The sequence below is a fragment of the Parus major genome, chromosome 7 (genome assembly GCF_001522545.3).
Source record: "Parus major isolate Abel chromosome 7, Parus_major1.1, whole genome shotgun sequence".
Classification (NCBI taxonomy): Eukaryota; Metazoa; Chordata; class Aves; order Passeriformes; family Paridae; genus Parus; species Parus major.
In genome coordinates this window covers 9,593,081-9,611,325 of record NC_031776.1, presented here as the reverse complement: position 1 = coordinate 9,611,325, position 18,245 = coordinate 9,593,081, and the positions used below count along the sequence as shown (strand labels likewise).

At 38.9% G+C, this 18,245-nt stretch overlaps 1 protein-coding gene across 11 annotated transcripts in view; it reads left to right on the top strand.

Moving 5' to 3' along the window:
• The window catches only part of ANKRD44 (ankyrin repeat domain 44), a 139,619-nt gene that overhangs the window by 114,646 nt on the left and 6,728 nt on the right, over window positions 1–18,245 (top strand). For all 11 annotated transcript variants that reach the window (XR_004498391.1, XM_033516206.1, XM_015634341.1 and 8 more), the window contains exons 17-27: window positions 4,094–4,165; window positions 5,631–5,832; window positions 9,630–9,708; window positions 10,763–10,880; window positions 11,564–11,780; window positions 12,455–12,542; window positions 13,368–13,451; window positions 14,688–14,833; window positions 15,678–15,760; window positions 16,905–16,987; window positions 18,055–18,146. Coding sequence is in view for 10 of the 11 variants with exons in the window: in XM_033516206.1 (XP_033372097.1) it covers window positions 4,094–4,165; window positions 5,631–5,832; window positions 9,630–9,708; window positions 10,763–10,880; window positions 11,564–11,780; window positions 12,455–12,542; window positions 13,368–13,451; window positions 14,688–14,833; window positions 15,678–15,760; window positions 16,905–16,987; window positions 18,055–18,146 (1,264 nt within the window). In the remaining variant the exon portion in view is untranslated. The remainder of the gene's footprint in view (window positions 1–4,093; window positions 4,166–5,630; window positions 5,833–9,629; window positions 9,709–10,762; window positions 10,881–11,563; window positions 11,781–12,454; window positions 12,543–13,367; window positions 13,452–14,687; window positions 14,834–15,677; window positions 15,761–16,904; window positions 16,988–18,054; window positions 18,147–18,245) is intronic.

The following is an 18,245-nucleotide window of genomic DNA, read 5'->3' as shown; positions in this document are numbered from 1 at the left end:
TTTAAAAGAAGCTGCTTTTTATTTAACAGAAGCTGGTGGCATGTTTTCCCAGAGCAGAGACGATTATCTGTTGCAATTTATCAGGAAATATGAGATGCAAAGTGACACCTAGCTCATATATTTGTATTCAGTTCTGAAAGTGACATTAAAAATCATGACTAATTGCCACTTCTGAATGAATGACCTTGTAAGTGATCAGCAGCACCGCTGCATAATTGTTGCGTAAGAGCAGTGTCCAACTATTCCTTTTGACTTTATTACCTTTTGATCAGCTCTTCATGTGTGTGGACATTTCTGAACACTGTTAGATGAATAACTTTTCAAATTAAAGGCCATTTTTAGAATATACACAGCCAATCTAATGCTTTGCCATTTTACAGTGAGCGTGAGTAGCACCAAACTGCAGGGGTTCACCAGCAGTACTGGCAGTGTGTGTGTTGGAATGTCAAAGCTGCCTTGATAAAACAGAAAAACTCTTAAAGAAAACTCCCTTTAACTTCAGTGCCAGGCAGCACAAACCTGGGACATAACTATTGGGAGTGCACTGAAATGGCTGTGCCTGGAGCTGCCTGTGCATGATGGCTTGGACAGGAACACACGTTCTGTTCTTTTCTAGGGTTTGAGATAGTGCCCATCGTTTCACTCAAGTTTCTTTTGACTTTTGCTTTGAAAAGCATAGCATAAACCTTTAATGCATGATGAAAAAATTATCCCTTTTTCTGCTTAATGGTAATTTTAGATTACTGACATGCTCCATGAAGCTGCTTTTTTTTTTTGCTTTTTTTTTTGCTTTTTTTTTTCTTACCAGAGCTGAATTTTAGAATTTTAGAATATATTATATTATGAGGACAATCACAGGAAGTATCCTGACTCATTAACTGGCATATCTGAATGCCCCAAAAATGAAGGGGGGAACCCACACTGTATCCTGCTATATAGTCATTTATTATAACCACAGAATGAAATCAAGCAGTAAATCCTCTTATGCCTCTAAATATCCTTACTGCACAAATGAAATGGTGAAAACTGTAAGTTATTCATCTTCATGCTGAACTGGGGAAAAGTTTATGACAGCAATATTGTAGTGCTGTTAGTTTGTAAGACTAGAACTAAATAATTGATGTTTTATCTTAGTGTGCATCTTCCAAAGCACTCATGTTCTTGTTTCTGAGTCTGAAGAAAACTTCATAAAATAATTATTTAATACTTACAGTATTAAACGGTGCTGTCATGGGAAGTGAAAGGGTCATGCTGGGAATTCTCAAGAGGCAGAGAAGAAGGGTCCCCTTGCCTTTAGAAAGGTTCTGACCTGCCCACAGGGAAGAGTGCCCCTCAGTTTTACATGCAGGGTCTTTGCACAGTTCTGACACCCACCTAAAATCTGTGGCAGTTGATACAGAGAAATCTAGTCTCCTACAAGGCAAACTTCTAAAGTCTCAAAAAATAAGAAATGCAATAAGCTGGGACATTCTCCAGCCAGCCACCAGTAACTGTAAACTGTTGTTAATTAATGCTTATTTGTCTGTCTTTGGTGAAATGCAGCTTCACAGGCAGGTATGGATTGCAGCACAGCAGACACGCTGGGATTGCTCTGTGAGCTCTGTGGAATTTAAGCTTCCATGGCTGCCAGGACAAATGATTCGGAATGATAAATTTACCTTTTTAAAAACAGAGGCAACTATGCATAGCTTCTTCCAAATATAATGGAAATAGAGTCCCCCAAGGACACACTGTTCTGTGTGTTATTATAGCAAGTATATGTAATTTACTATAAATGCATCCATAGAACCATAGAAACACTGGTAAAACTGGAGAATTTCTTGGTGACTCAGTGTTTTTTATCTCTTTGTACATTATGTTTATCATTCAAGTGACTTAATTGTTAGAACACGATGCTTGATAAGGAATGCTAAAAAATTACTAGTGCTGTGTCTTTTATTTTCCTCTTCTTGTTCTCCTTTATAATTTCTCCTCTTGCAGCGTATGGCTCTGTTTCTGACAGCTGCCAGGTTTGCCATCAAATTCGTGTTTGCACTTGACTTTATGATGGAGATATTCAGCCTTATGACTAATAAGCTCATTAAGCCTGGTCTGCACCAGCCTAAGCTACTTTGACTCTAAGCCATGGAGATGCCTTTTGTGAAGGGCTCTCCAATCCCACAATTTGTGCCTTTAGAGCCTTAATTTTGTCAATTTTCTGTGTGGTATTTTTTTCATCTATTTGAAAGGCAATTATATGCCTTGTTCCAGGAGACTTTTGGAGCCTTCTGACAGGTGAAGGGAAATATTTACTTGTTATGATTTTGATCCTGGAATTTCAACATGTGATGATAAATGTAATTAAAAATTATTAAAGTAGTCTGCTGTGCTGGCCTCATGGACACAAACTAAAGGCCAGTACCAGGTAGGCAAGAGAACAGGCTTAGTGTTTGGGTTTGTTTAGAGGTGGGATTTTTTTAGCTTGTTTACTCACTGGAGAAAATCAGATGCATTTGTGTACTCAGAGCTGGCTACTGCTTCATCCTGTTCACAGCTCTCTTATATAAGAGAACAGTATTTTAACTGGAGGTGGTTCCACATGGCAACACCAAATGCGTTTCTTAACTCTACCCCAAACCTACCAAGAAACTTGGTGGGAGGCTTGATGTTTTTTCTTCCCCTTAGCTGTAAGGAAGTGTCAAAATTTGCATTACCTGCTAATACACACATCTACTTGCTAATGACTGGTATCTTTATCAACACATAGTCTTGACATATTGCTAGGCACAAAATACACAAGGAAATTAAATTACTGCTTAATTTTCTAGCTTTTCCATAGGATTCAAAATAGCTTCCTTGTTGAATAAGAGATTTGTAACACCTTATGCATTGTTAAGACTAATTTGTATTCCAGTTTGATTTTTGGATCAATTTATCATTGATACAGGTCTATTGCAGACTAAGTTGTTACACCAAAAGTTCTGGCCTACATCAGTGTTTAGGAATATGCCATCATCTCGCAGCACAGGCAAGCCCTCCTGTAGCCTTTCATGGTCTCTTTGGAGATTTTTCCATGTTGACATTGCCTAAAATTGTCCAGATTATCAAAAAAATCTTCCTTCCTTTCTTCTTTTTCCATATTTTAATTCATTCTTTACTCTTTAAAAAAAACCAAAACAAACCAGACAACCAAGCAAACAAAAAACCTTGAAAAAGACTGAAAAATTTACTCGTGGCCTTAGAAACATTACAAGTCTGTTTTAGTTGAGTGTCATGCTTTTCTTTCTTTTATACAGTCCCCCATTGATGATTTTCTGTAAAATGCTAATTTCCAGTCCCAAAAGGCTTTTGGAGGCTAACTCTGAGTAATTATTAAGCAAAATGCTGTGCACATGAGCAGTGCCACTCAACAGATGTTGAACTGTCAAAAGCATTGTTGACACTGTGTATGATTTTCTTTGCCACCTCAGCTGGATAAATTGTCAGGGTTCCTGTCCTGTTGTGGAGTGGCGCTTTTCCATAGCTCCTCCTTCTAGAGGGATCAAAATGTCCTTGGTTTTAAGCCATAAAATAAAGATAATTATACAACTTTGTTACTAGAATTACTGGACGCTTGTAAGAGTTCAGGGATATGTTGCATTTTGGAAGACTGTCATTGTAGGAGCAGATTGTTCTTTCAGTCAATTTTATAATTTATCAATGATTCATAGCTCAGTTATAATTATTCCCAGTGCTAATTATGTGTGAGAATTACCCAAAATACTGTATCAGACATGGATTGCATATGCTGTGTAATCATGAAACTGAGCTTTCTCCAATGTAAATTTACTGAGGGCTCTATTCCACAAATCCATTGTTTTAAGGGCTCCTTTCTCACCCAAGCAGGCTCCAGGATCTCATGGAAACTAATTAATCAGGGTAAGGATGTTCATTACAAGCCTTTAAACTGGTTTTATAGCTTTAGCCTCTGCAGAAAAACTTGAAAATACTATGCAATCCTTCAATAATTACTGTGGCCAAAATACAACTTTGCTGATTTATAGATTTATAGTCCATGAAAGTTTAACCTGTCTCATGTTAAAATGTCATAAGACTTTATTTTTTTTCTTCCCAGCTTCTGGAAAAAACAAATAATATGTTTGAGGAATCCGATTCTGCAGCTACAAAAAGTCCTTTGCATTTAGCTGTAAGTATGAGATGTGTAAAATGTTTGAGCAACATCTCCTAGAGTAGTTCCTTAATCTCTGCCTTTGAAGCAAGTTTAACTGTAGGCTTGTTCTGAAAAAGGCAGGGAGGGGATGTAGGCCTAGATGTAACAAAGCCAGGTTCTGGGCTGGAATAATTTATTAAGTTTTAGGCAGTTGAAGCTCTTGGCTCTTTCTGACTCTAACACTTGGGTAAGAAGATGACGCAGACACTGAGGTGAAATTAAATGGAAATTCATACTTGTATTTAGAACTAGTTTAAAGATATGAGGCCAAAGCTTGAGCCTAGGATCTTTGATAATGGATTGAGATTCTCTGATGTTCTGGTGGAGAGGTGCAGTGCAAAAAAACCGTTTGGTACACAGCAAGGTGTGGGAAAGCATTTAAAGTGCAGCAGAGAATGCTACGGAGACTGGTATATCAATCACACAGGATCCAGCAGAGGTGGCCTCAGAGATAACAATTGCTCCTCTGTCCCAAGAGCTCAAGATTCCTATTCCCAGTTTTCTTTGTCAGAATCACAGAATGGCTGAGGTTGACACGAACCTCTGGAGATTGAGTCCCACCTCTGTAGTAAAAGCAGAATCAGCTAGAGCAGATTTTTTCAGGGCTGTGTACAAGCACATTTTGAGTGTCTTCAGGCATAGAGAGTTCACAGCTTCAACTCTGCTAATACTAACTATACAACTGTGTGTAAATAAAAAGGATGCTCTGAGTACGTCAATGAGGAGAGGAGGGGAGGCTCTACTAAACTGAACAAAACATTTCCAATTTCTGGCACTGTCCACTGGGTTTTTGCAATGCCATCTGTGTTTGTGCTGTTGGCCCAGTGTGGCTGTGGTCTGGAAATGCATCTGTGTGTCCACTGTAGCTCTACCAAATGATCCTGCTGGCATGAATTCTCCATGAAGCATCAACTGTAAACAACAGGTCAAGTTTGTGTTTGTATTTGCACAAAAATCTGGTTTGAGAATCGCTTTTTAGTTGGAGACCAGCACATGTGTTGAATTCAGCACCAGTTAGGTGATAATTCATGGATCTCTCTAGTGAATCTAGGTTTTGGAGCAAATGTTTCCCTGTCAGATACTGTAGCATGTGAAAAATTCATTGCTGAATTTTTGAATTGAATTGAATTGAACAGGTGAATACCTGTGCTGGCTTGGCAAGTTATTGGCCTGAATTTTCCTCACTTTAAGTTATACTAGAAGGTTAGAGCAAATCCAGAATCATAATTTCTTTTCCTAAACGCTAGCAATTTTTTAATTTCTTGGGTACCATGTAATTTGGAAAAATTCTTTCAGGTTGAAGAGAGTAATAAGGAATCAAGAAAACTGGTTTCTGTTGTGTTTAGGAGAATTGAAAGGAATGGATTTTATTCACTGTTTATGGGAAAGGTCTTTGAAAGACAGGAGTTGTGTTCTTTACTGACACATTTCATAATTCTAGGCCTATAATGGTCATCATCAAGCTCTGGAGGTACTTCTCCAATCTCTGGTAGATCTGGATATCAGGGATGAGAAGGGACGCACTGCTCTGGACTTGGCTGCATTTAGAGGACATGCAGAATGTGTGGAAGCTCTCATCAGCCAGGGTGCTTCTGTCACCGTAAAGGACAATGTCACCAAAAGGACCCCCCTCCATGCCTCAGGTGAGTGTGATCTTATGCTGCCCTTGTGGTATAAAGCCTCCCACACCTAAGCAGGTACCTTCACTTACCTGCTGCTGCTATGCACATTTCTTCTAAAGGGAAGAAAATTCTCACATGTCCTGAGGAGTGATACTTGTTTGCTGATGTTGCACATTTAAACCCTTTTTCTTCCCTTTCATTCATCTTTTTTGCCTCTGTCCTTGTGGTTCAGTCCTCCCTCATACAGAATCCCATATTTTTGCAACACCACTACTGCTTTGCCCTTTACCTGCTTGCTTCTCTCTGTTGCCTGCTCTTCAGGAGGTGTGATGTTTCCCTCATGACACCTTCTCTTGCTGGTTCTTCAGCCGAATAATCAGGGGAGGAGGGAACACTTGCCTCACTGCTTCTCCTTTGGAAGAAAGGTTGAAAAATAGATGTGGGCTCTGATTGGCAATGAAATTATTCTGCTGTTCAGAACTTGCAGCCATTTGCAGTGGCAACACCACAGAAATTCACCCCCCTCTTTCAGGCCTCCTCCTCCTCCTGAGCCAGCCTGTGAACTTGCACTTGCTGGCAGCCTGCTCATTTCCTCCTGTGTGGGGTGTTAATTATGTAACATGCAAAATTAGCTGAGAAATGTAGACTTTGTCATTTATTTGAAGGTTATTATTTGACAAGCACCTGTCAGGTAAATATGCAGAGGTGCCAAAGGGAATGTGTCTCCTCTGCTGCTCCAGGAGGGGTTCGGTACAGGGTAGCAGTGGCCTCTAGTGGGAAGGAAAATTAATATCACATAGATAATTAATTCAGGACCAGACTTAATTGTCTTTCTGCTTATCTTTCAGTCTTCCAAAAATGCATATATATTCTGTAGTATCAGTTTATTCCCTATGTGTGATCATATAAGTGCAACCTAGAAACATGAGGTCAAATAGACTTAACAATTTTGTCTGCAGTACTGAAGGAAATGCTTGCATTAATCCACACTGCATACTAAAAATGCTTCCTGTCTGTTTAAACTTTGCATCAGAACTCAGCACATTTCTCCCCATGATAAATACTGATGGTTTAATTAATTGAAATCAATATTAGTGCTACCACAAAACTGAGCTGTGTTGTTCAAGAACTTCCCCTGTAGTTACTTCTAACATATCTTGGGATTTGATGTGAACAAGGTGTGACTTTGTCTGGTACACCATCACTACAGCAAAGTTTTGCATTTATTTAAAAATGTGGTTATAGTGACATAAGTTTCTAGTTGTCACAACTGAACTGTAAAGGTTCTTCAGTACTGAGAAAAGTGAATGGTAACAAAGCCATATTTTTGTTAGCAGCTCTGACTTAAGATACGAATCTGTTGAATAAATCTGTTGAGTAAATTGGGTAAATTTGTTGAATAGGAGATGTTATTTTAATACACACCTTTCTTACAGTCATATAAATTCAAATTGTGTTCCTCCACCTTGCCCCCTTTTAATTTGCTTTTTCATCACCTCCATCAATGTAGTAATGAGTGCCTTCCATGTGAAACCAGTAGGAAGATTCATTGCAGATTTTTCTGGTCCATGATGCTTTTTGCTTCTCAGACTAAAAAACATTCCCAGGCATGCAAATAAATTATTCTTTAAATTTGCAGTGAAGCAAAATTAGTTTGATATGTGTTAAAAACAAACAAAAAACCACATATACAAAAAGCCCAACCAGGAAAAACGGCAAGAAAATCCTACACTGAGGAATGAGACACAAAAGAGAACATGTACCTTGAGCAGAAGGGAAAGCAATGCACAGACGGGTTGAGTATTCGAGCTCCTCAGTAAAGGAAATTCACCACTGTCATGAATTTGAAAGCTTTCAAATGTGAGTTAAGTGCACTTGGGGTAAATATCCATTAAGACAACGTTTAGAACCTTCCACTCAAGAGCTCTGTAGAGTTCTGATGAAATGATCTCTGGAGTAAAGCTCCTACCACCAGCAGCTGCAGAGACCCCCTTGCAATGTGCCGCTCCGTAAGGAAGCGCTCCGGTGAGCAGTGTTCAGCAAGGGCTGGTGCCACCTGCTGGGAACTCGGCTGCCAGCTGCTGCTCATCCCTCGGCTGCTCAAGAGGTGCATTTTGAGAAATCAAACAGAATTCTTGCTGAGTTATTCCTTTGAGTGCCAGTGTGCATTTGCACACAAAAAAGTGAGCACTTGCACATGCAGCACTGTGTCCTGGGAGGAAACAAAGAAGGCAACGTGCACCCATCCCCTTAAACTTGTTTGCCCTCATTCCTCCTAATTACACTGGCACAATTGCTGAACACAGAGCTCAGGAGGCCTCAAGCGGTGGATGACAAGATTCTGCACATTTGTGTCAATAAAGGGATTTGTGACTTGAGTATAGAACTCACCTAATGAAGTGTTTCTTTTTTCTGTCTGTCCCCAGAAAGCAATAGACTTCCTCTGACCTCATAACATGGAGAATTTCCTTCTCCTAAACCATACATTCTCCATGTAATTTTATTACCACCAGCCTCTCCTCTGGCTACCCTGGGGAACCCGTTGCAAATGTTCCCCTAGTGTTAGTGCTGTGGATCTGTTGGCAAAACTAACATTCCCTGCAGGGCCTGTAACGTTTAGCAATCACTGGGTCAGCTCCTAAGAGTTTCTGGGAGTATCTGTTCTAAAACTCATTTACCAAAATCATTTTCACAGATCTTTGTGAACATGTATTTATGTTTTTATGACTTTTGTTTCTCCTGCTGGGACAAAGAACAGACCTCTATTTCCCCCCCTGAAGCCAGTGAATCATCAGCCCTGCAGAAACATTTACATCTTATGTGTATGTCATTACTTAGTGGTAAATAACTAAAAATGCCTTTTATTTTTCTGGGTAAATCAACTAAGATTATTTTTGGATGCGTAATTTAAATGTGATGATGTGCACCGGTTTCTCTGCCAGCATGATGTGACATAGGTGGTGTCCAAGGGTTTTGCCTCAGCCCACAGGGTGTAGGCAGTGTGAATGCATGACTAGCTGTAATAAGAACACAACATATATCTACTGAGCACAGGAATTGTTTTTCAAAGAAGAAAATATCCGTCTCTTCATCCTATGAAAGTCTGAAGCCTCAAAGCCAGCTGACACACAGATGGGGTTCAGTGTCAGGCCCTACAGAATGTAGTAACTCAGAGCTGTTTCCTAGCAGCAATGGGTTACATAAAAAAACCCAAAACAACAAAACCCAAACCCCAAGCAAAATACGCCCTGCCTTCCCCAATCCAAACCAAAACTCCAAACACAAATGTTTTTATTAAGTTTCATTTTTGATAAAATGGATAAACTCAAAAGTGATTTTAGTCTCTGGTGTTATGTGCTTTTATGAATATGACATTTGTATTGTTGGACATTCTTTGCAGATTTTTTTTTCATAGCAGCACTGAAATACTCACTTGTGCAGCACACATAACATGAAGGAGCCTTGACAATGTACTTCCTACTGTGTTCCAGCCCTGAGTGCAGAAAGCCTTGCTTGCCTGCTCAGTCTGGGGAATTTTGAAATGCTGTCTGCTTTAGTAGAAATCTTCTCAGTAGTGAAAGTCACAATTTCTGGTTTACTCATTTGGGATTTTTCTATCTAAGAGAACTAATCCTCATCTTTGTGAGGTCAAGGAAAAAACAGCTCACCATTTCACTGGCACAAGTTAAATGAAAATTGAGGGAATATGGATCTCTTATATGGTGAAGTATTTTCCTTGTTTATAAGGATATTTCTTATCCCTAAGCATTCCAGTGGAAAAGTATCTGAAATTGAACATAATTTTTTTTCCTTTATAGTCATTAATGGCCATACACCTTGTTTACGGTTGTTGCTGGAAGTTGCAGACAACCCTGATGTGACAGACGCCAAAGGACAGTAAGTTTTCTTTGTGGGCTTTTTTTTTTCCAGCTCTGTAATTCAAATAGCATCTCATATTTCTCACAAAAAAAGTACTTATTTGAAATACTGTATTTCCTGCACTTCTGCTCACAGAATTTGGCACAGATTACAAAGTACACATTCAGTTGATGTAAGCCATGTGGAAAGGACTAACCATTAATCTTAGCCTCTGCTTCATACTTTAAACAATCTTTTATAGATGTGGAGGGCCAGATTCAATAAAAAAATTAACAAGCTCCTGAGATGTTTCTATAGATTCTTTTTCCTTCTAAAACATTGCTATTCTAGGGTTTATTTGGTACATTAGACTGGTGCAGTAGCACATAGTGTTTATTTGAGGTGACACATGCATATGGGATGTTCCTACAAAAATTTTACTGCTTGTTAAATGGCAGTTATAGAGGGAGAATAAGACATATTTTTAAAGTGAAAATGTGAATGGTTTGAGAAACTCATTTGGGGTGTCTGGAACATATAATGTTGTACGTATAATGTCTGCATATTTAATTTTAAATGGTATTAGTCTGCCTAAAAATAGATGGAGAATAGATCTCTTCCAGAAACAAATGAAAGATACGTTAGTCCAAATTTCAGCTTGAATATTTTCCTCATGTTTCTTCATCCCCTTTAAGCAACTGTGCAGCATTTGCAAAATAAATATTTAGGGTCATTGTCATCTTGGTAACTAGCAGGGACATGAATTCACAAGACTTGGTCTTGTAAAACTGGAGGTGATAGTAATTGTAGGTTACTAAGAGAACACATTGTCTTGAAAGGTGTTGCTCTGTAAACTGCTTACAAGTGGGTTTGTTACTATTTCAGTCATGGCAGTTGGTTGTTAAATGTCTTAATAATTTTATACAAAAGGTCTTCACTTGGGTGTCATGTATAAATATGGGGAAAAGAACCAAGTTCATGGGTAGGAGTGGCAAGAAATGCAGGACTTCCTGATTTCTCTATGTAAGTTAGCAGGGACAAATGCCATTTTATAGCTATCACTGCTCTGCTTTTCTTTTTTTTTTCCTCCTAGAACTCCACTAATGCTTGCAGTGGCATATGGGCACATTGATGCTGTTTCTTTATTACTTGAAAAAGAAGCATCTGTAGATGCAGCTGATCTCCTGGGATGCACAGCTTTACATCGAGGGGTGACTTAATTTTTATAATCCTTTATTATTTGTTTTGCTGTGACTACAATTCACTTATAAGTACAGGCATATTTAAATCTAGAGAACACTGTAAATGATTGGAAACATGACCAAGCATAATCAGTGAGACACAAAGCAAGATAGATCTGCTCTTAGTGATGCTTTGCTTTTATTTCACATTTGCATTAATTAATTAGCCAAAATAATGATTAGACCACTTTTTTGTTTGGTTGGTTTTATCTCTAGACACTTTATAATAGCAATCATTATTCTTGTAACTGAGCAACTTAAGAATTTTGAAAATAATTTCTTTGAAAGAACTGGCCAGTAGTTATATTCATTTTTCTTGGAATGCTAAGTAAGCAGCAAGTCCTGTAAGTTTTTTCTAGAGGCGGTGAAACTTGAGGCAGATCTAATCTTTTCTAGTCCAGCTTGACTAAGCTAGACTTTCCTAGCTAAGTCTAGCTTCTTACCCAATGCGGAACTGATGCAAGGGATGATATTTATACACAACTCTATGATAACTGCAGTGAGCAGTTCAGCAGGTGAGCAAAGGGGCTCTCATCTCTGCTTGCTGACTCCCATCCACACCATTTCACATTCACAGGCATCAATCACATTCCACATTTCTGGGGCAAAAGTCTGTGTTATGTCAATCTCTTTACTCATTTCTTTGTTACCAGATCATGACAGGCCATGAAGAATGTGTTCAGATGCTGTTAGAGAAAGAAGTCTCTATTTTGTGTAAAGATGCCAGAGGCAGGACACCTCTGCACTTTGCAGCAGCTCGGGGTCACGCCACGTGGCTGAGCGAGTTACTGCAGGTGGCACTTTCCGAGGAGGACTGCAGCCTGAAGGACAACCAGGGCTACACACCCCTGCACTGGGCTTGTTACAATGGTAAGGCTCTCCTGGAGCTACTGCCTGGGTGAAGGGTGGCCTCAGCTGTGGAGAAATGTGGTGGAGGAGCTGGAAATGAAGAGGAAAATTATCCCTGTTTGCTGTCTGTAGTTAGCATTTGCTATGTGCACCCTTCAGTTCAGACGCCAGGGAAATTCCAGCGCTACCTCCCAGGGACTCTGCAGCTCGTTTGCTCCAAATCACAAGAAGCCAGGATGAAATTCTGGTTTTATTCATGTCCATGCTGAAATTGATTTCTGTGAGACCAGGAACACTCCTTTGAGCTCTTGGTGCAAGAGAACATGTGAATAGATGGATGTTCTGAACTGAACTGATTATTCTAAACGGGATAATCTGAACTCGTTGCTTAATATAAGGATAAAGCTTCTCAGAATTGACATTTAAGCTTTGGATGTAATGCAACATACGTGACATCACATTAAAAAGAGCTTTTTTTCTTTCCTTTTTTCTCAATAAATGCTAAAATCAGCCCGTATCTCTCTTGATGCTGCCATAAAATTTAAAAATTCTCTGATTTATCACATAAGAGCTCATATATACATCATGTTCAACTTTGAACTTAAAAGTGTGAAATTCCAACCTGTGTAAGCCTAATATGAATTAAGTCAACTACCTGCTTTGTGCAACACTGTGAAATATCTGCTCTCTCACAGGGCATGAAAACTGCATAGAGGTACTCTTGGAACAAAAACTTTTCCACAAGTTCTATGGTAATAGCTTCTCTCCACTGCACTGTGCCGTGTAAGTAGAAATCTCCAGTAACAACTGCATGTTGCTTTAGGATATGTCTGCAGAAAGTAGCAGTATGAGAATAAAGCAAGCTGTTTTGGAAATTATTTGCATGAGGAAATGATTTTAAAGCTGATCACTTGAAATACAATTCCTTGTGGCTGAAACATATTATTTTAAATCAGAATTTCTAATAACAGCTTTGAAAAACATGTCAGAATTCGTATTATTTTAAACCAGTATGCAATTCTCAAGCTCACTAAAATGTGTGCAATTTAAACATATTTGCAAATTTAAGATGAAAATAGCTTTTAATTCAATGTGGAAGTGTGTCAGCTATACTTTGTGTCCATTACTGTTGCTAAATACTGTTCATTTTCCTAAAGAAATGAGACAAATTAGCAAAAGCCAGAAAAAGTACTAATTGAACACATCCATCAAATCAAAGTGCTAAAGAATAAAGCTCTCTTCATGTAAGTGTCTAGGACTGAGTGCTTTCCCAACCCAAGTGTGTTTGACATTTAGAGTAAGGATTTTAAGATATTAAGGTTTTAATCCTAGCTTTGTTCTGGACTTTGAAATTACCTTTGTGCATAATGAATTAAGAATCAGCTTAGCTGATCAGCTTAGAGATTGAAATCCATCGTAGATGCAGTTTAGTTAAATGGAGAGATGATGAATATGCAAAAGTGTAACTAAAAGCATTAAGACAAAGGCATATTAGGGTAACTTAGAAATAACCACTAAGAAATATTAACGGGAAGTAAAGTAAACCAATATTGGAAAGCGGAAAAATATGTAGCCATGACCTTTTCAAAAATGTATTTTCTTTGGCAGAATCAATGATCATGAAAACTGTGCATCACTACTCATCGGAGCCATCGACGCCGGCATTGTCAATTGTGAAGATGACAAAGGAAGGTAAAAGTTCCTTGAACAAATTGTATTTCATGACTCCATTCAGTATTTTTCATAGTTCTTTCTGAACCTCTCGCACTAATCCTTATCTGTTATGGTTGGGCTAAGACATGTCATGCTGACTCTTTCAGACAGCAGTTTACACTGCAGCACAGCTAAGTGACGTCTCACTAAAGCAAGAATATGAAGTATTCAATGTCAGAGTATATATGAAAAAATATAATAGAAATAGTAGTGTTGTTTAGAACAGCTATGGCTATAGGCTGTTTCCCTGGACCTGTTTTCTTTCTTGAATGTTGAAACACATTTATATTTGCTAAATGGAGTGATGCTATGTACATACAGAAAAGTATTTCATTAATGGTTTTCATGTTGTTGGCATTCTCAGGGCACACAGCTGAGAATATCTATGCAGCAAAATAAAACTATTACAGCAAGAGATGGGCATTCAGGCCAATCCTTCATTTGTCACATTGAGAATCTCCTCACCATATATGTATATATTTAATTAAAATTGCTGAAATTCTGAAAACGGAACATTCATTGTTTCCTTTGATTAAAACAAATTTTATACCCTCAGTAGCAGTGATTACTGAATTTTGTGAGGGGGGTAAGAGCACCTCACCTTTGCTGATAAGCAAAACAGGAGCAGCACTGAGCTGGGCTGTGTACCAAGTATCTTTCATGTCTCGTAGTCACCCTTCAGACCCAAAATGCCAGAGAGCCACAGCGGATGAATTCCTGTGTCTATGTCTTGTAGAAACTGATAACCTTCAAAGGGGATTGAATTTCTTCTGCCATTTATAGTACTGCAGTTACTTGTGGCTTGTTGCTGCAGTATCTCTGACTACAATTCAAAATATTTTAATTTGTTTTAAATAACAGATCTCTTTTTTTCTGATAATTCTTCCCAACTGAGGCTTGCTTAAAAAAAGCTAAAATCGGATTAATAAGGATGAGGGATTTTACTGTTTTTCATGTTATACAATATGCTCTATTAAAATAAACAGGCTGCTAATACAAGATTCTTCACAATATCATATCTCCATACTATCATACCCACCTTTGGAGACTGGAAATATCGTTTAACTTACTCCAGCTGCTGCTACCACAACCTTCCTATGGTGACAACTCAAATTTGATGGGAAGAAAAATAAAAGGTCTAGCACTTTGAGGTTTTTGGGGAGGTCGGGATATTGCCCTTCTTTAGCACAAACTGTGTGGGTGTCGCTCCCCCAGGACGCCCCTGCACGCCGCAGCCTTCGCCGACCATGTGGAGTGCCTGCAGCTGCTGCTGAGCCACAGCGCGCAGGTGAACGCCGCCGACCGCGCGGGCAGAACGCCGCTCATGATGGCAGCGCACAGCGGGCACCTGGGCGCCGTCGGTGAGTGCAGCCTCCGACCCTGCACTTCTGCCCCACGGGGCTAACCCCTGCCATCCTGGCAAAACTGAGCAAGGGAAACAGGTTATGTGGATAGTACCCTTCTGGAACAAGATAGCTTTTCATCCATTAAAAAATACTACTTCTTCTTCTTCTCTGCAGTCTTGGTGAACATTTGCAATGACAAATTTGAGTCTTACTTCCTCCCAAGAGCATGCTGTAAAGAGCATGAGGGCAGAAGTTATTCTGTTCTCCTCTTTATTTCCTTGCTTTTGAAGAGCAGTAAAGCTGCATGTATGAAAAAGATTATGTAGCCTTTTCCTGCCCTGCCCTATAGGAAGCCCCATTCTTGAAAAGACAGCTATCAGCAGCTGCTTTTTCCAGGCTACACTGTGTGCCACAGGCACACAGACTGGAGATCTTATGGACTTTGCAGAATTCCCTTTTCCTCAAACTTCAACAGCACAGGCTGCCCCCCCAGTTCTTTATATCCCCTTAGTCCTCTCAAAGTGGGATTTACAGTTGTTCTCAGGTGGAGGTGATTCAGGCAAAAATTGCTGATCTGCAAGTAGGGAAGTTCATAAATAAATTAAGATCGATATTTGTTTGACCGTTCGGAGCACCACAAATTAGCTGCTAGCTCTGCATTTGCTCACTGATTAACTGCACAAGATTAGTCTGTTCTCATTCACTAATTTCATTATTATAAGGCTTACATCATATAAAGACTTAATTGATTAGCATCTGTGCACATGTATATTGAAACAGTCATTTTATCCTCTCTTTTGATATGTTCATCTGCCCATTGGGATTGTTCATTGGGATTGATTTCTACTCTGTACCTCAGACTTTTTGGTGAACATTGCCAAGGCTGACCTGACATTAAAAGACAAGGAGTTGAATACATCTTTGCACTTGGCTAGCAGTAAAGTAAGTTGAAGACGTCTCTGTGTTTTTATTCTCATCAGTCTGTATGAACGTATGTGTGTGATTATGCTCCCAAGTTTTTTTCCTGCTGTGGCAATGCGGTGGTCAAGGCTGTGGTGAGGAAGGGAAAGTTGTTCCAAGCTTTTTCTCCAGTCTGTTTTAAAGTACTGTACATTGAGAAATAGGAATGGCTCTTATGACAGCTGAAATTTAAGTTAGTGACTCTAAGAGAAGTAAAGGAAACCCTTTAAAGTTTTACCAGATAATCTCACTGTAAAACAGTTTAACAGGTTCAGTAACAAAGAAAAATAAAATAATTTTTTATTAATCTCCAATTCCTGTGAAAGAAGCACAAAATTTTCCCTTTACAAAGCAGGAGTGAAACCAGAAGTATTGATTAGATGGGTGATGGTGTCTCTTCCTAACCCTTCTTCCTCTTAATTAAAATCTCTACTGCTATTTCTGCAAGAAGAAATGCCCGTAGGATTCCCTCTCCCGGGCCTTTTCTTTTGCTCCTATCCACAGATTGGATTCCAGTGTGATCATATTACTCCAGTTTCTGCAGACACATGAGCTGAATTCTCAAGGTCCTTCAGGCAGCTGTTCACCTGCCAGGACTGTAGGCTCAGCATCTGCAACTTGCTGTGCTGCAACAGGATCAGAAATAAGGATCTGGATTATTCCCAAAGTTCCATTGTGCGAGCTCTCTGACACCGAAGAGGTTTTGTAGTAGTTTATTAATAATACAGAAAGGCATTTAAAGACCCACAAAGCATGGTATTCGTTTCTGAGATGAAAGCATTCTCTGTCACTGTGGAGTTCTGATAAATCATCCACTGAACTCTCACTCAAGAGAAAACACAGCATTCTCTGAAAGCTGAGGAAGTGAATTCATATTTAATGAATGCAGGGTTGAAAGACAGGTGAATGTCTACATTTCTAAATGTGCTAAAATATCCCGGCAGTGTTGGTTCACAAACGGTATTTTAAGACTTGCTTAGTTCACCTTCTACATACACAGTCTTACTGAGCAGAGTGTTTTGTATTTCGAGTTATTAAATTTCATTTTTATTATGTAACATTTCTTTTGCCTCAATTTCAAACTCCTCATCAAATTAACATTTTGGGTTTTTTTCCCTGACTACAGGGTCATGAAAAATGTGCCTTGTTAATACTTGACAAGATCCAAGAACAGAGCCTTATTAATGCAAAAAATAATGCATTGCAGACGTAAGTATAGCCTGATCCTCTCCAGTTCGGTTGATTTACCAGCATATTCCAGTTTACCATTTCAAATTCATGGCTCAGATTACTTCATAGAATAGTAAAGTTAATTTTTTGGAATGCTTTCCCTTGAAAAAGACCCAAATTGTATTGCATTCTTACTTTGAATTTTGATTCTATTGATGCCATTTTTATGCATGATCTGCTGGAAAAATTATATGAGGTAATTTATTTGAAGACTACATCAAAATGTCTATTAACCATATGAATGTATAAGTATACCTCTGGCATTTTCTAGCTTTTTGAGCTTCACCTTGAATTTAAATAATTTATTTAGACTTACTTAGACTTTAGGTGGTACATTTAGTTCTCAGAAGGTGTTTTTTTAGCTGATATTTTATGTGCAGCTTCTGTCCATAGCATATGTTATCAGCTGCAACCGTTTGTTGGCATGGGAGAATCCCACCATAGGAGATTCAACCATGAGTTCAGGTGAGGCAGCAGATCACCTAGAGCTTGCAGAAGAATTCATTCCATCTTAGTCCTTTATTCCCCTCTTCCAATATGAAAATGTTTTTCCTGTCCTGCTAGCTGTCCCCAAACTGGAGAATTGGGTGTTGGGCCAGGAAAGGAGCAAACCAATGGCTATTTTTAATTTCCAGCTGCTCTGCACTAACAGAGATCAGCAATTGAGTGTTCAAGGATAAAAAGGCAATACAATGATATTGAACAGCCAGAATTAAGGACAGAACACAGGTGTTTCTTCAGTCTTGGATTCCTTTTCCTTTTAAACATCACAACAGTGCAAAAATGAGAACCTTTCAAAGAAGGTCTTTAGACTGGAAAGTATTAAGCAGTCTTTGTGTGCTTGCACAAAAAAAATCTTGTTTTATAGATGTGAAACATGACAATTATTTCAAAGGCTGCAACAAAATTTAGTGTCTAGGATATAATTCTAATGATCCAAGGAAGGAAACCATTCTCTTTCAGATGTTGGGTATGTTTAAGTGTTGCCTAACTTTGTTTAGAAAATCTGTTTTAAACTGAAGTTGAATTTAGTTATGTTTTTGTAGACCTCTTCACATTGCTGCACGAAATGGCCTAAAGATGGTGGTTGAAGAGTTGCTGGCCAAAGGGGCCTGTGTCCTGGCAGTAGATGAAAATGGTAAGTAAATTATATACTTTGACAGTCTTCAGTAGGACCCAACAGGTAATTTTACAACAGTCCGAAGCAATAGACTTAAAAGGTGATGATAGGCTTCAT